Raw genomic sequence first — 22,568 nt, 5'->3', positions numbered from 1 at the left:
TTCTTGCCAGGTGCTCATGGGTTGCACTAACCACGCACCAGTCGGGTGCAGGCAGTGCATGCTCCAGGGGGGAAGCACTGACTCCCTCCTCGGGTATATTATCTGTGGTACATTGGAACATCACTGAGAATATACCTCCTAGCCATAACGTTGGAGCAGGGATGAGCCATTAAAGGGAGAGAATTCTACATCACTGCCAGACATCCCAGCAGCGCTTTGCAGTAGCATAACATCGTGTGTGGAAGGTGATTAATGATACAGCTACAACAGGCAGGGCTGGGAATCATCACAGCACAGATCAGATTTCTTAAACCACTTCATGTCTGCAATATCGTAGGTATTTGTGACAAGCAAACAAACAAGGGGAGGGTCTTTCATTCAATCCCTTCTCTGACACATCAGTGAAAAGTAGAATCACTCCATGAAGAGGAAGCGGCCTCCAGCCCATCACCTACTTGTGTATGTGCATGTAAAGACAATATATATCTGTATCTCAGTGTTTTGGTGCCTTGACTGAAAGCTGCCAAGCAGTCATCCCACCCCCCCTTGCACAGCAGAGGATGCTGCAGGATGTCTCCATGCTTTGTAGCTGGAGCACGCTCCCAGATGTGGGTCTTCATCCACCCTCTTAGGGCACCCCTGCTTTGGGGAACACAGGGACTGCTCATCTCTGAGTGCTTATGGTTCTGGGGAGAAGACCCCTTGCCTCAGCAGGGTGCACAGGTCAGGACAACCCATGCTCCCCGGGGCCAAACACAACGCTCATCATTAAGTGTGCATTTCCTCCCAAAGCCTGTCGCTGACCCCCAGGTTGTCTTATTCAAACTCACAGAGGAAATCACAGTGCAAACTAGAACTGGAAACCCTGAGGTCCTGGGGCTTGCAGCAGCTCCTCTCTGCCATAGATCACCTCACTGCCTCCTTCCAGAGCAGCACACTCAAAAAGAGAAAGGAAAATGCCTAAAGACAGCAAAACATCACCTTTTGCAGGCTTGAAGACCAGCACCTCTCCCAGGCCACCATTTGATGTGGACAAGCATGCATTGCATGTGCTTGTGGTACAGTTGGGCAATTTTTAATATAGAAATATGTTTGGTTTTTTAATATAGAAGCAGGGCTTTGAGTGTGAAGCTCTATGATGTATAGAAGCAGCAATACTGAATAGCTGCCATGAGCTCTTGAAAGCACCAGCTGCATTTCCAATGTGTGTCACCTCTTTCTTCAGTAAATTGTGAAAGGGAATAGCTAAACACCAGCTTCTGCTGCTTTCAAGCAACCACACAATGGAGAAAAGCAATTTTGAGGAACCCCCTTAAAACGGGATGAAATACACTGTGGCCATAGAAAGGAGTGGGATGCACTGGTTTCATAGCAGGCCAGGGGATGGTGATACAGAAGGTTTGTGGAAGGTAAATTGTTTTCTTTAACTCATTCCTGCATGGCACTGCAGGTCTGGGGAGATAACACAGCTTTTGCTAACCTGGAGAGCATTCCAGGAGCCAGCTTCCCATGCAGGAGAACCATCTAGAGCTCACATTGCTTCTGGAAAAGCTGGAAAGTCAGGAGAAGCCTCAATCTGCCTGTTACTTGCTTAGCTTTGGGATCCAAACCTTACTGGGAGAGAGTGGAGTTTTCAACCGAAAGAGCTCCCTGGACCCCTTTATGGAGCCAAGGAGGAAAAAGAGGATGTGGTGCCCAGCCAAAACCAAGGTCAAGACAAGGACAGTATTATTGTAGCCCCTGCTGCTTTTTTTTGACCTCGAAGGGGAAACAAGCACAGTCTTTCTCTTTCAGAGAGAGCTTTCCTTCTCTTCACAATGAAAATTTGCACACATTTAGCTGCCTCCTAGGGAGCTGTTTGTATTTTAATGATTTGCTATTTGCAATAATTTGAAAACAGCAAGAGCCGATTGCTCCATGTATGTCACAGGAAGCAGCAACCAAGATGTCTTGGGGAGACCTATTTTTGTCTAAACCTTATCGGTACCCAAACCTGGATGGCACTAAACAGCACCGAAGTGCTGCTGTTGAGGAAGTGTGTGCAGGGAGTATTCATTCTACTTTGCATATCTCTGCAGGCAGGAGGACCCCATCAGCATCAACTGCTTTGGATGAGCCTGTTACTGGAGAGCCACACTGTCCCTCACCCAAGGGGCACCACAGCAGCCAGCCAAGCACCAGGGATGCTCTGGTTTTTATCATCTCAGTGCAAGCAGCACGTTCTCACCTGTTTTTTTTTTTCCTCTCACCTGCACACACTGGCATTTATAGTGCCCCAATTTATACTGCAGTCCCTGCCCTTTTCATATCCACCTCCATGCTGTACGTATTGCTCCTCCCATGATTCAACAGACGAGTTATAGGTATTGCTTTTTAGGGGGAAAGGATGGAAAATAGTTACTCTAAGGAAATCCCTGGGGTCCCTTTTTCCTCCTTCACCAGCATCCTCACCCCTTCCCTGCAGAGAAACACAGCAGGGCCCTTTCCAGCCGCTTTAAAGCTCACTGAGCCGGGCACACTGACGGTGGTGGGAGCTGCTTCGGTCAGCCCGCGCTTCCTTAGCACATCTTGGCCAAACCTGCTTAACAAGTGCAAAGAGACTATCCACGAGCTGCACTAACTAGTCCTGTTTTCACTGGGGGACCACCAGCTCCAGCTGTGCCTCACATCTGGCAGCCGCTGCCCAGGCCAGCGTGCAGGGGTATAGCCCTGCAGCAGCAGCCCTTGTTGGGTTTTGGTGGCAGACAGTGCCCTCCAGTGGGACATTTGCCACCACACCATCCACACATCTTCACACGGGGGAAAAATGAACAAAAGTCGTTCCAATTTTAAAAGCCCTAAACTGAGCAAATAGAGAAGTTATAGCCTTCAGCTGCAGGACAAGCTGGGGACACAACTGTGCTTTACTGCCAGAGGAGGATTTACTTGGCAGTGGTGCTTTTCGCAGCTAGCAGCAACCAGCATCCATGCAAGAACCAAGGATGCTATCCCCATCATTCAGTGACAGGAGATCCATGTGCCATAATCTGGTCAGGAGTCTCCCCAGAACACTAAGTGAAGCTCTGGGGGTGCTCCTCACGCAGCCTAGAAGCCCCCCAGCCCCAGATCCTTAGGTCACGCCAGGGCTTCCCGTAGAGTTCTGCCTCAGGGACAGGGGAAAGCAGGCAGCATTGAGTGCAGATGCAAAATAACTTTTAATCTCTTAAACTAAACACGAAAATATCTCATTTGCGTTTTTTTTTTCCTTAAAAAAGTGTTTAATTTCCGTGCGCTGACAGCTCTGCACCGCTCTCATACAGGCTAAGTCAGGAGAAGATGCACAGCAGTGTGGAACACGCACTTTGTTCTCCAAGCTAGGTGAGTATTAAAAATTAAACCACGAGACAAGGAAGACTGTGATGGGACATTTATGGTCCATAAAACACACCAGAAGGGCTCATTCACACAGCCAGTGGCTTGTGTCAGCTGGGGAAGGCAGGAGTGACAGCACAGGTCACCAGGGCCATAAGGGGGTTTGAGGGAGCCCCGGGACCCCCTCAGAGCTGGGGGGACTGCTCCAGGAACACCTGGTACTCCTGGGCAGGGTGGACCCGGGCAGCCCAGAGCCATTCAGGGGGCCTGGCCCGCAGCTTCAGCTGGAAGGGGTCAAGGCGCAGGCACTGCCCCAGATCATGCAGCTCCATCACCGGCTCCTCTGCAGCCCTCGCTGGGGGCTCCTCAGGGCTCAGGCTCCTCCTGGGGTGCCGGCCCCGCATGGCTGCCCTGCACAGGACACCTGCAGCCACCAGCATTGACAGGGTAGCCATGATGGCTGCACCCACCAGGATGTCGCCGTGGCGGAGGAAGAAACTGATCCCTGCAAGAGAAGGGCCATGGCCTCATCCTGCTTGCCCCAAGTGGTCTCTACTGTGCTCACAAAGTCCCCCACATCATGACCACAGTGCTCAAGTGCTGTGGATGCTCATCCAGCAGGGTCAACATCTCCCCTGCGGCCCTGAATAAACCCTCATGACTGTCTCTGGGGCAGAGCATCTCTCCCAAACCTCCATCCCAAAGAAATATTTAGATCAACAGCCAGCCTGCAGGAGCAGCACAGGGCTGGTGCTACCCTAGAGCAAAGCTATGGCCAAACCCGTGTGCAGCTACATGCAAGCTAAAAGACCTGCTACCATTCCCATACAGACGTGAAGGGATCCTCTCCATGACCAAAGGGATAAATATGTATTTATCATATTATTTCTATCTTAATAGAACAACATCCAGCTGACCTGGGTAGGCTTGGACTACATAACTGGTTAATGAATTTGGAGCTGGGAGAATTGAGGAGAAATGCAATTTGGCTGCAAAGTCACATTCAGGTTTAAGCCACTTCCAATGCTGCAGGGATGAGAAGTAGTTTTGGTAAAGTAGCAGCAGTGTTTTGAGTACATATTGCAGAATATTGCTGCTTTCAGTCTAGCAGGACATATTACTCTGCAAGACTGCATTAGCCAGCTCTGATTACAGGCAAGCACCACATGCCATCTGCTTAGCCTTGTGTCAAATATGTCAGGGGAGAGCTGGGGTAAACACATCAATGCCTTTCTCACCAAGATCTACACAGTGTGCCAGGAGAGCACAGGGCACTCCGAGGAGCAACCAGGTTTGCTGATCACATCAGTTACAGCAGAGGTAACTCATAAATCACCCTTGTCCACACTCTGCTTATAGCAGCAAGCTCTGAGCAATCAGGGCCAGAAGATGCAGGTCTTGGGGAATAGAGGCTCACATGTGCCAAGTTGTAACCCTGGTGCAGAGAAAGTAGCAGACTGGGGAAAGGGAGGCTATGGCTCATGGAGAGGCTATAATTGGAAGTGCCAACAAAGCCAGTGAACAGAGTACAGCAGCAAACACCATGGGCTGTTACCAGTATTTAAACATCTGTTAAATACTCCAGGCTAAGCTCCAGGTTCAGGTGCTGGCTGTCACATCAACTCACTGCTCCCAGGGAGCATGAGCTGTACCAAGAGTTTCCATCCACAGCCTCCCTCGAGCGGGAGGAAGAATCACAGAAGGGCTGAGGTGGGACAGTTGTTTGGTATCTCCAAGGATGGAGACTCCAAAACCTCACCAGGCAACCTGTGCTAGTGCTCAGTCACCTTCACAGTAAAAATAACAGCAAGTGTTTCCTGATACTCAGGAAGAGCATCCCATGTTTCACTTTGTTCCTACTGCCTCTGGTCCTGTCACTGGGCATCACCAAGAAGAGCCTGGCTCTGTCTTCTTTGCACCCTCCCTTGAGATATCAATATACATCAGTAAGATCCTCCTGAGACTTCTCTTCTCCAAGCTAAACAGTCCCAGCTCTCTCTGCCTTTCCTCACAGGAGAGATGCTCTAGTCCCTCATCCTTGTAGACCTCCATTGTATTGAGGAACCCAAAAGTGACAGCACTCCCTTAAATGTCCAGGCACACTCAGGAGAGCTCTTGGGAGCACAGATCTCACACTGAATTACACCCAACAAGCAGCAAGACTTTAACCTGACACAGTTAAGTGATGCAGGTTGCTCCTTGGAGGCTTATCTCGGCTGACCTCTGAAAGCCGATGCCTTTGGAGCCTGGGAAAGGCCATTTCTCCTTTGAGTACAAGGCTCTCCTTCTAACTTAGGTACCTATGCTGCCTAAGCTTCACTTTTCCACCCTCCTCTTACTTTCTGAAAGGATCACATTTGCCTCCCAGTCTGCTCATATCTGAGCAGAACTGCTAAGGAAGAACTCCTAAAGCTGAGGGAGGAGGCATAAGGGGACCAACAGCTAGGAACTGCCTTGCAAAGATATTATATATCCTTCCCATACCAGGCATGGACATCTAAAGCCACCACTCCAGTAGCAGTGCCATTTTTAAGCATCACATGCAAAACACATTAGCAGAGGCACAGTCACAGAGAGAGCCCCTTATCCTTAGGTGCTTGCTCCAGGCTGCATGTGGCAAGAGTGATGCTGCACAAGTTACACACACACACACAAGAAAAGCACCCAGCTGCAGGAGAAAGCAGAGCTGCTACTTTGTCCTCTACCTGATTGTGCAGCAGGGACGCAGAGGGTGCCAGACTTGGTGGGGGAATGATCTTCATAGTCCTTCTTGCAGCGGCAGAGGTACGTGCCCACACCATTGAAGCACTCTGCCTCCTCCCCGCAGAGTCCAACCCCAGCACTGCACTCATTCACATCTGTAACAGGGGAATAGGTGCTGTAAGTCGAGTCAGGTTTGGCATAAAAAGGTTTACCCCAGCGAAGTGAAACACCCACCTTCAACGAACAGTGAAACAAGGTGCAGATACTCTGCTCCTGCTGAGGAGCCAAGTAGGTCCTCCAGCTGGGAGTGCAGGAGCAGAGACATGTTCCTGTCCTCCGGCTTCAGATGCAGCCAGAAGGTGAGCAGCAGGTTGGCATCGCTCGTCCTGCAGGCAGGAGGAAAACATCACCACCAGGCCCAGCTATGAAAGCCCATTTAGATCTTCTACCTACTTGTATTAGATCATGGTGCTGCAGGCTCTTGCAAAGATGATTTGTGACAAGAGGCGGCTTTGCACTTGGACCAAGGCATAAAGGAAAGCATGGTAATGGTCCTCACTCGGAGCTAGGCTGAAGTGATTAGCTGTTTGCATAAAGCAATTTGTAATGGCAATCTGCAGCCCCAGGTCAGCCTCAACAAAGCGTGGAAACTGATAGCACCATGGCAGGTGTGAAGATCCTCATCTTCCCCAGAGTTTAAATCCCTCTTAAATGTATAAAGATACTAGCCAACACTAAACATTATTTTTCATCATCTTTCCTCTAGAAAATGATTTTTTTTTCCTACTTTCAGGAGAAGTTACAGCCCACAGGAGAGGAGCAAGCCTGGATCTCTGCAAGGGGAAGGAGAATCAGGAGCCAAGCCTAAGCAATACTACCTAAGCAATATTGCAGGTTATAGCAGTCAGGTTATAGCTGCCAAGCCATCAGCAGAGCAGTAGCCCTACCTTTTGATTTCCTTTAGCTTTAGTTCATTGACTCTGTTAGCAGGAAGTTTCAGGTTCTCCTGGATCTGCAAAGGAACAGACACCAGTGCTGATTTGATGTTTGATGGGCAGGAGAATGGCAGTAAACAGTTTTTCTCAGTCTACCCCCCTGCCTTGCTCTTCCCCTTCACAAGCCATATGGGATGCGTTAGATGTCCCATAGCGCACTGCTCTGAGCCTTTTCTCTAAGGAGAATACTAACTGTTCCCATCTGCTTAGCTTCAGCTCAACCTCCACAACACACAAGGTCATTTGGGAAAAAAGAAGGGCAATAGTAGTCCCAGGTAAGAGTTTGGGTGCTAACATATTTAGGCTTTGGCCTCAAGCTGCCCCATTATCAGAGGCGAGTTCCAGCCCTCCACTGGTTATAACCCTGTCTCTGCAGTGCTTCTCCACCACCTTGCAATGGCACAACGCTATGAAGGGGCTGCAGCTAACACCAGCCAGGCAACCTGCCAGGGCATCAGCATTGGCCTCAGATGCTGGTTCATCACATGGCTTTGACAGAAAATCCCTGTAATAAAGGGCACAGCATGGTCTCTTCTAGTTGAAGATTTAGGATATCACATTTGTTTTTCTCTCCTTCCTCACACCCAGACTTACATAGCTCTTCATAGGTTCAAGAAGACCCTTTTGGAGCTCACTTCCACCATGAGGAATCCAGTCCTTGGGTTTGATTTCAATAGTTACTTCAAACAGCACATCTACCAGAAGACACAAGATCCTAGCATGTTTAAGTCCGTATAACACTAACAGGCTCCTTAAATGAGTTAGTCCTTTAAACGGACACAAGCAGAATAGCTCCACAAGGACGTGCTTGTGTAAGTCAGTGCCACGTGGGTATTGTCAGAGGCTGTGCTTCAGGTAGAACAAGTTGTTGAGTACTAGGTGAAAGGAAACCTTAGGTAATGCTCAGTGATGAATACTAGAACTGACCTTTAATTGAATACCAAAAAGTATTGAGAAAAGTTCAGAGCATTAATGTATATCCAATCACATTCACATTTCTTCAGCTAGTATCCTTCTCAAAGGAATCACTGTAATTTCTGATAGAGTCTAAAATGCGATTTCTCACCTGTATCTGGGATCAGCTTAGATAAACTGCTGTGGTCTGACTGAATCCAGGCTGGCACAGATTTGCCAGGTCTGCTGTTTAAAGCCTATTTATTCAGCAATATTTCTCCTGTTCAATCCTCAGGCTCCTTCTGTATTGACTCCTTTTTGCAAGCTATTTCTGTGGCTTGCTCTGCCAAATAAGCCCAGTACTATGCTGCTCAGTTGCTAATGTTCCCATAAAGGGGTTTTGCTTCTCTCCCTGGCCTGAGGAGCAGAAAGAGCTGCAGGTTTCTGATCCAGGTAGTCATGAGACACCTATTGGAGTGTATTGGAGCAATTGAGGCTCATTCACCGTAGAAAAATGTCCTTTAACCAGCCAATGAGGAAAGCTTGAACTCAAACAAGCCAACATTTATACCAGGTTTAGCACGTGAGCTGGGGTTTCTCCAGGGTACATTCAAGGTGGCCAAAGCACAACCGTGGGATTGCAGTGATATCTTAAAATCTTCAATGACTCAGAATCACCCTGCACTGGTTTCTAAACCTAAGGAGAGGTGACATCCATGCACCACACCAATCAGCACTGAGCTTAGGGCAGGGTTTTAAGACATGCATAACTCTGCATTGCTCACCTCCGGGATGGTGCTGGGATTGCAGTGCTGTGCTGTTCTCCAGAGATGCCAGGGCAGAAGCCAGATCTGTCAGAGCAAGGAAAAGAATCAGGCTGCTAACCTCAGTGTATTGGTAAGGGTGTGTGGGGGGAAGTACATAAGGTATGTATCACTTTGCAACAAGAGTGCCATGTGCCAGCTTCTCCCTGTATTCTTTCTGCTGAAATTAAACATCAAGCTCTAAATAACATGTACTGTACAGTAGGAAGTGCTTTTTGGAAGATGTGATCCCAATAAACCTAACGTCTGCTCCTGAAGGTGAATGAAACATTATCCCTGTGAAGCCACACCAAAGCTCCTACAACCAACAGAGCTGCCTTGGACACTGATGAAGCAAAGCAGCTTGTGTATTAAATGCCAGCAACTTCAAAAGAGCTAAATAAACTCCTCCACATCTACAAGAGCAGTTTGGAGGGGAGGAAAGACCAATTGAGAACCTATTCTACCTTCAGACAGAAATTAGTAGGTATGGGTGGCTAAATATTTCTGTGAAGAAGTCTACCATCAAACTTTCTTAGGAGACAAAAGCCTTCCCCCCCTTCACCCCCCAACTTCCAGAGCTCAAACTCATTTGTCATAGCTAGGACCACTGTGCCATAGGCTACAGCCATAGGAATCAATGCAAGCCAGAGCTGTTTAAAACCAAAATGAGCAGCCACAGTCTGCTTTGGTTATAAAGTCACAGCTGAGAGGCTGGCTCCTCAAAGCACTTGGGCTGGAAACTAGCCTGTCTCTGTTAAGAGGAGCATCATCCCATAGATGCCCAAATTACAACAAATAATCCTACGTCTTCTCAAGTACTACCTTTCTTGGATATAGAAGGAGTCAGTGATATCACATGGACCAGCTGAAGGCAACAGCCATGTTATGAGAGCACTGCATCACTGGAGACAGATACTGCACAGTGTCAGGCGCCAGTTCAGCCACAAATAACCCAAAAAACACCTTACCAAAGAACTCTTCCGTGCTTTCTCCCAGAGACACCGTATCTCCAGCATTCACACCAGGAGAGGGGTAGAGAGGAGGTTTTGTACTTGTGTCTAGCAGTGGCTCTTCCAGCACTGGTGTCTGTGTGAGATGTGCAGCAGCAGCCACTCCATCTGACAGGCTGCTGCTGGCCTGATCCAGGCTAGATGGTTTGGCAAGGAGACCTGCACTGCTGCTGGGCACCTCTGAGGAAGGGGCACCTGCTGTGGTGACTGGAGCAGACACCGACTCTACATCCCGCTTTGCAGCCTCCAAAGCGGATGGCTCAGCTTTACACCCAGCACCTTGCCCAGATGGAGCTTGCTCCACCAGCATGTCAGCTTCAGTTTCTCTGCCCTCAGTGCCACTATCCTCAAGGCTCCTTTGCAGCTTGGTTTCATCCCACACCTGATCATACTCACTGAGGTTAGCACCATACTGAGCATCTTCCATAAGAACAGGAGAGTGTTGGGTCTCTCCATTTGTGCTCACAAGCTCAGGCTGGGTCCTGCCACCAACAGGTATAGCTGATGGGCTTGCAGAGGCTCTCAGCATGGGCAATCGACCTTTTGTCACTGCTGTCTTCCAGCCCTCTTTCTTAGAGGTCTCCTGGATGGACTCTCTGGTAGCTATGGTGTCATTTGAAGAGCCCATGGTTTCAGAGTCTCTGAACACATAATACTGTCCTTTAAAAGATCTGTATTCATGCCTTGGGGAACCACTCCCTGACAGAAACAGCACATGGACTGCAGCAGCTTGCGTAGCAAAGATCAGGGTGCCTCGGCTTTGACAGGCATACACCACTTTGGTTTCCACACTCGATGAGATGCCCTGGAAGATGATCTTGTCATGGTTCTTGCCGCAGCCATCACTCCCATGGAACCCCTGGACATAGATGACAATGTGCTTCTGGGGACCTGCCCAGATGGTCCAGTTACACCAGATGTTGGTTTTAATGTCAGAATGCAGCGGCAGGTAGAACATCCCAGACCTGTTCTGAAAGACAAGGTGGCAGCTCCTGATGGGGAAGTACTCCATTGTCCAGGGAGGTCCAAGCTCTGACACATGAAACAGAAGAGAGACATGGTCAGCAGCTACTGTGTGCACCAGGATATGGCTATCACACATACAGGGTGCTGCAAGTTAACACAGAAAAAGCCCCACTTCAGACCCTCTCTCAGTGCAAGATTTCTATAGTTGTAGCCCCTGGAGCCACATCTCAGCTCCACAATCAGAGCTGAACCTGGACCCCAGCTGCTCTGCAAGGGTCTGGCCCCTCACAGCCCATCCAGCCTCCAGCAGCTGGAATTATGTGGGTTTGCTTCCCACAGAGGTTTGGCCAAAAGACCACTTGCTGGAAATCTTCCTATATTGGGTTTCCATGGCAAGGAAGGAGTCAACATGTGCTGAACTGACTGCAACCCCCATTCCCTGTCCTGATGCTGGGGGAGGAATTCGGGAGTGAAGTTGAGGCTGGGAAGAAGGGAGTGGTGGGGGAAGAGGTTTAAAGATTTGGTTTTATTTCTTGTTGCTCTGATTTGCATGGTAACAAATTAAACCAATATCCCCTAGTCTGTTCTGCCCATGACAGCGGGCAGACAGCAGGTAATGACTGCCAGGGAGGGACTGCAGGCGAAAGACACAGCCTCATCCTTGCCCCCACCAAGTTCTCCTGCCTTCTAAAGATGGCTTATGCCAAGATACAAAGTACTGTGAGACCTACCAGCATGTTTCTCTTGCTGTCCTCCTGGCATCCGACTGTTTCCAGATGCATCGGAGGGCTCCTGTGGCTTTTGGCCTCTTGACAGTGTTTCTCCCCTCGGGGCTACGGAAGGAGCAGGGTGTGCAGGAGTGGTGCTGGAGGAGGCATTCCTCCCCTCCTCTGCATGCCCTTGAGGAGCTTCTATGGTTTTCTGCACTTTAACTCCCCTGAGGATGGAGGCAGAAGCCAGTTTGTCATTACCAGCCATGCCCTGACAACGCACAGGCATCACGTTCTCTGCTCTCCTTGCTTCCCAGGCACCAGGTAGGGAAGCTGGTGCCACCCCATAGCCACTGCTCGCATGGTCCTCAGGCTGAGGAAGCCCCACATCAGGCCTTGGGACAGTGACAGAGGCTGGGGAAGGACCCCTGTCCATCAAGGCCATAGAAGCTGAAGTTTCTGCTTGCTGGCTACCCGCCTCCCCCAGCACCAGCTTTGGCATCCCAGGGCTGAGGTGCCTGCTGGACTCATCTGTGCCCAGTTCGGAGGCTACTGGTGGGTGGCGAGGTGGTGAAGGGGAGAGCATCTCCTGTTCTCCTGGGCTAGCCTGTGAGATGCCCACCCTTTGCCTGAGACTGACAGGGTCCGAATGCAAAGCAGTTGGTGGAGAGAAGAGCAGCTTGGACACAGGCTCTGGAGCAAAAGGAACTTCAGGAATTAAATCAGTAGAGCCAAAGTCTGCAAGGACTGGAGCTGTGCAGGAGACCACCAGCGCAGGGGTTGCTTCTGTCCCTATGGTGGACATGGCTGCGGGAGAATGCTCCAGCCCCATTGGCAAATGGGGTACAACCAGCCCTGGCTGTGCAGCTCTGTCGCTTTGGTGGTGGCAGCTTTGTACAGCAAAGGAAGACACATGAGCTTTCTCAGCAGCGGGACCAATGTGTGCTTGGGCATTTTGGAGGAGGCTCCCAGGGTCTGTAGCGGACGTCTTCAGGATGTGACTGCTCTGGCCATGCAGATGAGGATGCTCTTGCAGGATATCCCATGGTACTGTGGGGTGCAGTGCTGTTTCTTCCCTGACAATTCCCCTAAAACTTTCCAGGGGAGAAATATCCACATGTTTTGTATGTTGGAGGCCAGCTGTTCCTAGCACATATTGGGTCATGGACAAGCCCCTTAAACTGCTTTGGCATCCTTGGCTTCTCTCAGGTAGCAGATGTGAGTGGTCCCTGTTTACCACTTCATATGGGCTACTCAGACTGGGCATCAGGCCCTTTGCAAGGCCATCGGCATCACTGCTCACAGCGCCATCAGTTGGGACACTCAACTGAGGATGGCTTTCAGCCTTCTCTAAGCTGACTGCACTGACCCGTCGGTACATGGTGGTATCTGTGCTATCTTTGCTTTCTCTTCTGCCAGGGGACAAAGACTGTGAGAGGGCAGCCAAGCCCGTGCATGTTGGCTTAATAGTAAACTGTAGGTCTCCCACATCTTTTGGCCCCAGGGTAGGGTGCAGGGCAGACTGCCTGCTCTCCAGACCCACACCTGCTGGCTGCAGAAAAGGCTCCTTTACCTGCAAGGCACCAAGCAAAGTTGTTTCCAAAAGCATGCTTGAAGGCCTGTGGGTATAATCAAACCCCATGGTGATGTCCCCGCTCACAGGGAGACTCTGCCCCCAGGTATCCTGTGCTGCAGTGGGGACAATGCCCTCAGGTGTTCCTCTGCCTTGAGCTTCCTTGCAGCATCTCAGACTTCCCACAGCTGTAGCATCCAAAGTGATCCCTCTTCCGGGCATCAATGCACTGCTTAGCACAGTGGTCTTGCCAAGGCTCATGGTGCTATGTGTGGTTCTAGAGCCCAGCGCATCTCTCAGGTTTTCAGGCAGGCCAGACTGAAAAACATTATCTTCCTTTGGAAGCTTTGGAGCAGGAGATTCAGAAATCACATCATCTTTAGAGGAGGATTCACCTTCCTGGTCTTGGAAGGTGTAGTACTTCGCTTTAAATAGTGCATCTCTGTGGTTTGGCAAGTGCCTCTTCAGCAACACGACATGGACAGCCTGGGCAAAGGTGGCAAAAGCATGCGTCTCCTTTTTCCAGCAAGCATAAACCACGCCGTTTGCCACCAGTGAAGAAACGCCTTCAAATAGGATTTTGTCCTCATTTCTGTTGCAACCCTCCTCAGAGACAAAGCCCTGAATATAAATTATTATATGCTGTCTGGTGCCTGCCCAGATTGTCCAGTTGCACCAAAAGTTTATGGGGGAATCAGCATGGTACACTGGAGGAGAAAACTCCCCATACTTGCCCTTCAGGACTCTGTGGCAGCTCCTTATAGGCACATATGTCAATATCCAAGGAGACTCTGACCCTGGAAGACAAGAAGCAACAACCTCAAGTTTTTCTCCATCTCCACTTCCCGGAATCACTATTCCTTCCTTCCACAAAGTATTTTCAAGGTCCCTTATCTCCCCATTTTGCTACCTCCTGCTTCCGTCTGGGAAACATGGAAATGCATCAGCAGAACAACACACAAGAAATCCCATGTCAGGTCCTGGGGTCAAAGCGGGGAGGTCACCTGGGCATGCACCAACACATGAGCCTGGGGTGCACCTAAAACTGCCATCCTTTCCAGCCTGAGGGACTGTTTCCATCCATGCCTGCCAGCAACCTACCCCAAACCTCCTCCCCATCACTGCTTGCCCCACCTGTATCTACTGCTCCAGCATACTCAGAAGCTGGGGAAGCCCTGGCCACCACCACCTCTTGCCCCACAGAGAGCCAGGCTGTACCCCCACTGCTACCACCCCAGAGCAGGGCACACTCATCCTTTAAGTATCCCCTGATGTGGCCATGCAGGAGCAGAGGTCCCAGCGCATCCATGCGGTTAGTACTGCTTGCAGGGAGGCAGGTTTCCATCTCCAGGGTCGGATTATTTAGGGATCAAAGCTAAAGGCTTAAGGAATTGCCACATCTGAATGAGTTACACAAGCAACGAGTGTGCTGTTACCTTTGGTTTTGGCACAGAGGCACTATTTGTTGTCTATACACTGCTGAGCTGTGTATAGAGCTCCCTAAGGAGCTTTCAACCCCTTTGCTTAAAGGGTTCAGCCAAACAAGAGGCCCTCAGACCCCCAGCAGGATGAGCAACGTTAGCATCTCACTATTGCTAATTCAGCCCTCAAAGTGGGAAACACCTTCCCTTGGGCAGGAAGTGATATGGTATATTCCAAAACCACTATCTCAAAGCTAGAAGAGCCACGAGCCAGTGATAGGTTTACCCTACAGGAGCACAATTAAAGTTTGGGCTGAACTTTTACTCCTTGTTTTAATTGCTGCCTAACAGTGATTTACTGCTGCACATTGCTCCTGCCTCCAGGATCCTGCTCTGCAGTAGGGGTTTGGCAGCCACAAGATAGCAGCACATGTTATCTCCCACACTAACACTGATTTTTCCCTCCCCCAGCACTGGGTAGCAACCACATCTCCTCCCTCTCCATTCCACCTCAGGGCCACGTTTTTGCTCCTGGTTTTCCACACCATGGCTTGAAGGTACCCAGCAAGTTTTGGGGAGGACTTAGGCTTAGAAAAAAAGTTGGTCTGAGAATTACCTCACCTGGTTTAACCTTCTGATACTCCCGGGGGGATCCACATACCTATAAAGAGAAGAGTCTTATAACAAACCCGAGTACCACTGCCCATGCTTGTAATGCTGCTCAGAGAGATCCCAACCTAAGCCCAATGTGAAGGGAGGACAAAATCCACCATGTCCTGGTAGCTTGGAGTTTTGCCTTTGGACCAAGCCCCTAGGCCACCCCACTTTTTCTATGTGATAATAAATATTCCCACCTCCAAAAGCATTACCTGATTTATGCTATTAGACCACAACCAATACAAAACCACTCCCAAAACACAGCAAGCAAAGTCCAGCTGTGCTTTACTCCATAGGGGTCATAGAGAGGAGAGAAGAATTTGTAAGTAGGCAGGATGCCAAACCAAGGGAGGGATCTCCCTGCAGGGAACTGAGTCCCTGCTTCCCATCACTCACCCCTCGGACAGCACCAGCAGCATTACAGGGGGACCTCAGCATCGCCCCAGGAACCTGCCTGCCAGCAGCCAGCCCCCAGGCCCAAGGTACCAGGAGCAGGGCCAAAAGCATCAGGGAAGGTAAAGGCTTCATGGCAGAGGTTTATCAGAGACACAACATCAAAATGAGCCCAAATGAAATAAAGAAAACCTCTCTCTCCCTAAAGTAACCCCCCAGGCAACATAAATGTGGGATCACCAACTTTCCCAGCCCCTCTCCAAAACACATCCCTGCAGCAAAAGAACCAGCCCGGGAGCCCACTCACTCATATACTGCCCTGCTACCCCTGTGATAGCAATTAGCTAATCAATGAAATGAGGCCAGCTTTCACTCATTAGGGACAGGCCTGCTCTTTCAATTCACTGTCCAGCGTTCCTTTGCTGGGTGTTTTGGTGGGAAGGTGTTATCTATTTATAATGCACAACGCTATAAACTGAAGTTAAAGTGATGCTGATACCCTGACCTGACCCAGAAGCAGAGCCCAAGCTGCTTGTTCTCTTAAGAAAAAAATGAAAGATTCAGTTACTGGAGGGAAAAAAACAACCCCAATGTAAAAGTTAATGTTTTCATCAAAACATTTTAACCAGCTTCTGCTGAAGGCTGAGATTTCCCCTAAGGCTGCACCGTTCTGATGCAGGACTGAGTGAAACAGGTGAAACTGCCCTGAAACACAAGCAGCTCCTCTCCTAGTCTATACTTAGTGAAGTGTGGAAAGCAAATAGCCCAGGTGATGAAGTATAAATTATTAGGTGCTTAAAATTCTTTCAGCTGTAATTGTCTAACTTGTCATTAGGGGCCACGCAGATAAGGCAATTAGGCAGGTTGACATGCGGCTTTGACAATATTCCTTTTAAAATGTCAATCACCATTTAGCAAAATAAAAACCAAAATCCTTCTTTTTCTTCTAAGTCATCACAGCTTGACAGGCTGATGGATGTTCTGGGACAAATACACCCATTTTTTTGTGGGTTGAAACAAGCAGCGTGTCAGATCATCCCCCCAGCCTGGAGTTTGCAGCAGTGTTGGTGCAAGCAACTGCATCCCAGCTCCCTGTTTTTAAGCTTTTCCACACATCCCATGTGTGGTGTCACTGGCCAAAAAAACAGTGAGAAGCTGTAATTCTTGCAGCAGCACAAACCTCCTTCCACGGCCAATTGTCTGTAACTACACATCCAAAGAGACCCCAAATCTTTCTTACTGTAAAACAGGTATGGACAGACCTGCAAACCCTGCTCCATGCTTACCGTAGGTTCATAGAATCATTTAGGTTGTAAAAGACTGTTAAGATAGATAGAATCATAGATAGAATCATATCACCAAGTCTAACTGTTAACCTAACATTGACAAGCCCACCACTAAACCATGTCACTAAGGGCTGCATCTCTACATCTCCAGGGATGGTGACTCAACCACTTCCCTGGGCAGCCTGTTCCAGTGCTTGACAACTCTCTTGGGGAAGAAAGTGTTCCTAATACCCAGTCTGAGTTTCCCTTAGCACAGCCTGAGGCTGTTTTCTCTCATTCCATTGCTTGTCACTTGGGAGAAGAGACCAACCCACACCTCGCTCCATTCTCACTACAGCAGGATTGTCCTGTACATGCCATGTAATGGCACTCGAGGTGATCTGCTCCCTAACCTTCCCTGGCACTGAGGTGAGGCTGACAAACCTGTAGTTCCCCAGCTCCTCCTTGTGATAAGCATCCTGGATGCCCTGCTGTGAAGCAGGGAGATCCCTGAAGTATCATCCGGCTCACAAGGAGAACAGAAGCGTTTGCTTCATTTTAGCTTAGCAGATGGTGGAGCGGAAATGGTGAAATAAGTGGTAAAGGCAAGTTTTCTGATGATATGTAAGCATTTAAGTGAGGAATTTTAGCTTGGAGGTGGAGGTTGTTTGTTAGTGTCCTGATTGCTGGTGCAGGGCTGTGTTTTGGCTTTAGTATGACAATAATGCTGATAACACACTGATGTTTTAGTTGTTGCTCAGTAGCACTTAACCCTGATCAAGGACTGTTCAGTCCCATGCTCTGCCAGTGCACAAGAAGCCGGGAGGAAGCAGAGACAGGACCTGACCCAGACTAGCCAAAGGGGTATTCCACACCACAGACATCATGCCCAGTATATAAACTGGGGGGGAGTTAGAGGGAAGGGACTAATTGCAGCTCAGGTCAAGCTGGGTATTGGTCAGTCGGTGTTACGCAATAGTACTGGGCATCACTTATGTTTTTTTGGGGAGGCAAGGTTTATTCCTTCCTCTCTCCCTCTATTTCATAATTATGATTGTTATTATTGTATGATTATTATGTTTTGCTTTTATTTCAATTATTAAACTGTTTATGTCTCAACCCATGAATTTCTACCTTTTTTTCCGATTCTCCTCCCCATCCCGCTGGAACATGACAGTTCGGTAGCTCTTTCTTTTGTTTGTTTTACTGTGGGTGTTTCCATAAAAACATAAATTGTCCATTAGGATGTTTGGCCCTTTTGACTAAACCCTTATGCTCAGCCGTTGCTGATTTTCTTGTTTATTTTGGGGATGCCTGGGCTGAGCGTGTCTGTTGGAGGTAAGCACGTTGGCATGTTCACAATGGCCCACGCCAGGTTGCACAAACTCTGCACATTGAGGCCAAAAATTGTGTTTTCAGATTCTCTACCAGCCCCTGTGCTTCCAGTTTATCGGGATGAGGGTGAATCTCTCCCAGGATGAGCCAATGGACCCAACATGACCCTCAGCAGCCAGGCAGCTCTGAAGCTGCTGAGGCACCTTGGCTGCCCATTGCCACTGCAGGGCACACAGCCACCTTGGGGAGCACCGGTGCGGGCAAGTCCATCAAAGCGGCACCAAAATCAAGCTGACTTCAGCAAGTGCTCAGATTTCCCCCCCCCCCCCAGGCAGCACAGAGTATGAGGAGCTCCTACTTACAACTGTTCTGCCGTTGTTTATAAGGCAACATAAATAGGCTGAGAGCTTAGGATAGATAAATTTACCATCTGCCTCCCCCTAGTGATTGCATTGCTGCATGAAAAGAGAGCGAAAATCATACTGGGCAATAGTGGGTTTTATTCTCTTTTTAAAATCAAAGTTGTCACCCGAGGAAGCTGTGGCTGCCCCTTCCCTGGCAGTGTTCAAGGCCAGGTTGGATGGGGCTTGGAGCAACCTGCTCTAGTGGAAGGTGTCCCTGTCCATGGCAGGGGTTTGGAACTGGATGATCTTAAGGTCCTTTCCAATCCAAACCAGTCTATGATTCTATAGTTCTGTTATGCACCAGAGCAAATGGGAAGAGCTAAAGGGAGGCAAGAAATTAAGATTTCACTTATCCCCTTGCTAACTAGAAATAACTTAGGTCTGAAACAAAGGGATGTTTTAAAACCCAACATTTTAATCAAAGTTGAGAATATTGGTGACATCGCTGATAAGCTCTATTTTTAGCAGGTTTACAAACTTGTGCTATCCTTTAGAGCTCAGCAAGACATCCAGCTAAATACTGGGGGATGTGTCCTGGGTGCCCATCTTAATGGCTCCATCCCTCTGAGTGAGCTGAGAGTGCTGTGCTTGCAGGGGCCACTCTATTATTTATATATGCATTATGTAGAATGAGACCCCTGTATTTAGTTGCTGGAGATAAGCATCAGTTTAATTCCCATTTCTTTGTGTCACTTGTTAGCCAGATTGATTTTAGGTCTGTTGGGGACAAGAATGCAATTATACTTTTAGATGTATTAAAGGTAAGGTATTTCTCAGGACCTGATGTTTTCCTTATATACAGAGTTGGCTTTCCTCAATCACAGACTGCTTTTCATTGATTTGGCTGTTAATCCTCTGGACTATGCTTGGGGATGTCTAAATGAGTGATGCCATCACAGTCCAGTTTATCATGGAGAGTGTTTTACCCAACTTGATGGTGAACTGTAATACTATTAATAAAACTATGTACAGTTCAGACTTCACTTTTGTGGGATTTTTACAGACTAACAGCATAAATCACACACAAGATTTGTGTATGAAGATGTGTACCATGGGAGGGCTAAAGTGATTTTTCTCTGGGCTTCACTATCAGGGTGGTGAGGCCCTGGCACAGGTTGCCCAGAGAAGCTGTGGCTGCCCCATCCCTGGCAGTGTTCAAGGCCAGGTTGGACGGGGCTTGCAGCAACCTGCTCTAGTGGAAGGTGACCCTGCCCATGGCAGAGGGTTGGAACTGGGTGAGCTTTAAGGTCCCTTCCAACCCAAACCATTCTGGGATTCTATGATGGCAAAGGAGCTGTTCTCCAGAACACATGGGAGACTGCAGGGTTGGAGGAGGTATCGGTTGGAGCTTGGTCGGGCTTGGGGGGCGAGTTATCGGTCAGCGGGTGGTGAGATGTTGTATTCTCTTCCCTTGTTATTTCCTTTATCATTATTATCACTGGTGGTAGCAGTAGTGATTTGTGTTATACCTTAGTTACTAAACTGTTCTTATCTCAACCCGTGGGAGTTGCATTCTTTTGATTCTCCTCTCCGTCCCTCCGAGAGCAGGGGGAGGGCAAGAAAGGGGGGGAAATGAGCGAACGAATTACCTGACTGGGTTTAAACCACGACAACATTTTAACAGGTGATGGAAATAAATACCTGCAGAAATGGTTTTCAACAAAATATACTTCAAATTGAGAAGCTCATGCACCCTGTTCATACAGTGTGTGAGCTGCTACTTCATTGTACTCAGCCTGATTTTTTTTTTTCACACATTTAATTCAGCACCACTCTGATGAACTATTCTCTAAAATCAAAGGAGTTATTTTCCTGCTTATAGCTCCCAAGGCCAGCTTTCCATTGGGAAAGCAGGTTAACTGAGCCTATGTGTCTACAGCAATGTCTCAGCATCTCCCCAGCAACAGCACTTTCTGCTTGGTGACTGTGGAGAGGAGACTTGGGGCTCGAACAAGAGAGATGCCAGAAGCAACATCTGGCAGGATCAGAGCATCTTCCCTGCACCCAGCCCAGTAGGATTTTTGTCACCCAGCCTCTCCTAGCAGGGCAGACATGGCCCTTCTGCCATGGGGATGGTGGAGAGCAAGAGGGCTGGTGGCTGTCTCTTTGACCCCAGGAGGTTCCCAAGCCAGGGCTGCCTTGGGAGGACCAGTTCTGGAGGACTTTTAAGGGCTCACATCCAGCTGGACATGGGCACGCACATCCCATTCCCAGAACAGATCCCACCTCTGTGCGTCCCGAGCAGCAGGAGGAAGAAAAGGCAGAACAAAACCCCACAGCAATGATGCCCTGGCCATTGAAACCACGTGCCCGGCCAGGCCGTTCATTCTGGTGTGAGGAAACCCAGGCTGCAGGCAGCTTTGTGTCCTGCAAACCACTGCAGAACTGATTTATATTAAAAATAAAGAGCACACAATACCGAACTGGTTGGGGTTTGTCTATTAATCTCTCAACAGTCAGCTGCAAACCTAACAAATCCCCTGGAACAGCAGCAGGGAGCCCTGTCCCAGCTCGTTCCTCCCTGCCCCCTTCTACAGCTAAAAATAATCAATAACGACTGTCCGAAACAGGGAGACCAAAGCCATTTTATGACTCATATCTTTATTTGCATGCTGGCTGGGCACAAAAAGCCACCACTGGGCTGCGTTTCCCAGCAGCCGTGGTGAAAAATCACCTCCAAACCTACAGGGACCTGCACAGAGGGGCTGCTGTTGTTAGGATGAGCGCCTGCATCCCTTCCTTTTGCCACCATCCTGTGTGATGCTTTGCTGGGAAGAAATCAAAATAGAAACGATGCAGCTGGGTTAACAGCGGTGTTATTCTTCCTGCTTTATGAGAGTGAGGGCTAATTGAACCGCTTGGGAGCAGTGAGCCCCAGGGAGGCAGCAGTGGTTGTTATTCTGCTGGTAATTGTTGTTTTCAGCCACCCTAAGCAGCAGAAGGGACCTGTCCGGTGTTTTCTGGGATGGCGATGGAGCTGGAGGAGCTTTCCATCCAAATCGCCATCCCTAAGGGCCACCATCCTCCCTGGGCAGCTGCTCCGCTGGATGGGTCCATCCTCTCTTGTGCATGCCTGTCTGCAGCCGTTTAGGCTCAAGTAGCAGCAACAGCACAAAAGCAGATGCTGGCAACAGCCAAACTGGGGCTCATTTCCTCTGCTGCAACCACATTTCAACAGCCACTAACAAAAATGAGTGCTCTCCACCCAGCTTGATCTATGCTGGCTCCTACCACATCTGGGGAGTTCGTCAGTGAGGGGAAAATGCAGCCTCGTGTCTCTGCATTGCTGTCACCAACATGGGGAAAGCCCAGAGCCTTGAGGACTTCCCCAGCCTGGCTCCCTTCTGCCCCAAAACAGCCTAGCCTGGCCTCAGAAAGGTGGTGGTGTGATGCCAGCGCAGTGGTGCATAGCAAGCTGATGAATAGCCCCTGCCCCACACTCTCAGGATGACTGTAGCTACATCCATGTGCTGAGAAACACACTTTTTTGGTGGTCAGATCCTCTCTTCCCCCATCTTGTCTCCTTCCCCACTGCTCTGTCGCAGCAGCACACTTGGGTTTGAGGCAGCCTCATGTCACTTCATGTTGGTTCGCTGTTGCAGAGCTGGGGGAGGAAAAAAATCCTGACCTCTTCATCAAGGAAAAAAAAAAAAAAAAAAAAAAAGCTGAAAGACCTAAACAAAGAGGAAAAAAAATTAATAATAGAGGCCACTATAAAAAAATCTGTGGCCAGATTTACTCCCTGACTGCTTGGGAACGGGGTGCCAAGGGGTTGCATGAGCCCTGTCCTGACCCCAACACAAGGCTCAGTGCAGACTGATGGTCTTTGCATTGGGTTGTCCCCATTTCAGGCCAGTATGACCAGGGTGATGTGCTGGTCTGCACACAGACTGACCCACCCCAGCTATACCTAGAGCTGGCAATTCTGCTTGGTGTTGTAGCAAAACACCCTGTGAAGATGGGGCCATAGAGGAGAGATTTTCCCAAAGCCCTGAACAGACCTGCACAGCCCTGGTTCCACAGGCTCCCCATCTACTCTGGGTTCATACACACCCCATCTTCTCAGCATAATCTGTTTTATTTGT

At 49.1% G+C, this 22,568-nt stretch overlaps 1 protein-coding gene across 4 annotated transcripts in view; it reads right to left on the bottom strand.

Annotated features, from left to right (window-relative positions):
• LOC130606857 (uncharacterized) overlaps nt 1-15,768 on the bottom strand; it is a 79,744-nt gene extending 63,976 nt beyond the window's left edge. The window contains exons 1-8 of one of the 4 annotated variants that reach the window (XM_057423442.1): nt 15,483-15,768; nt 15,051-15,090; nt 8,729-8,794; nt 7,644-7,744; nt 7,002-7,066; nt 6,289-6,440; nt 6,057-6,209; nt 3,292-3,856 (exon numbers count right to left, since the gene is read on the bottom strand). In XM_057423442.1, the coding sequence (XP_057279425.1) occupies nt 3,537-3,856; nt 6,057-6,209; nt 6,289-6,440; nt 7,002-7,066; nt 7,644-7,744; nt 8,729-8,794; nt 15,051-15,090; nt 15,483-15,614 (1,029 nt within the window). In that variant the 5' untranslated portion in view covers nt 15,615-15,768 and the 3' untranslated portion in view covers nt 3,292-3,536. Of the gene's footprint in view, nt 1-3,291; nt 3,857-6,056; nt 6,210-6,288; nt 6,441-7,001; nt 7,067-7,643; nt 7,745-8,728; nt 8,795-9,717; nt 10,792-11,456; nt 11,495-15,050; nt 15,091-15,482 lie in introns of those variants that run through there. The other 3 variants (XM_057423439.1, XM_057423441.1, XM_057423440.1) reach the window with 3 other exon arrangements.
• Between the last annotated feature and the right edge of the window lie 6,800 nt (nt 15,769-22,568).

The sequence above is a fragment of the Pezoporus wallicus genome, unplaced genomic scaffold (genome assembly GCF_028554395.1).
Source record: "Pezoporus wallicus isolate ANWC-B61680 ecotype Strahan unplaced genomic scaffold, APGP_CSIRO_Pwel_v1 contig_4191, whole genome shotgun sequence".
NCBI lineage: Eukaryota > Metazoa > Chordata > Aves > Psittaciformes > Psittacidae > Pezoporus > Pezoporus wallicus.
The sequence above is the reverse complement of the archived record's forward strand: the minus strand, read 5'-3'. Positions and strand labels throughout refer to the sequence as shown.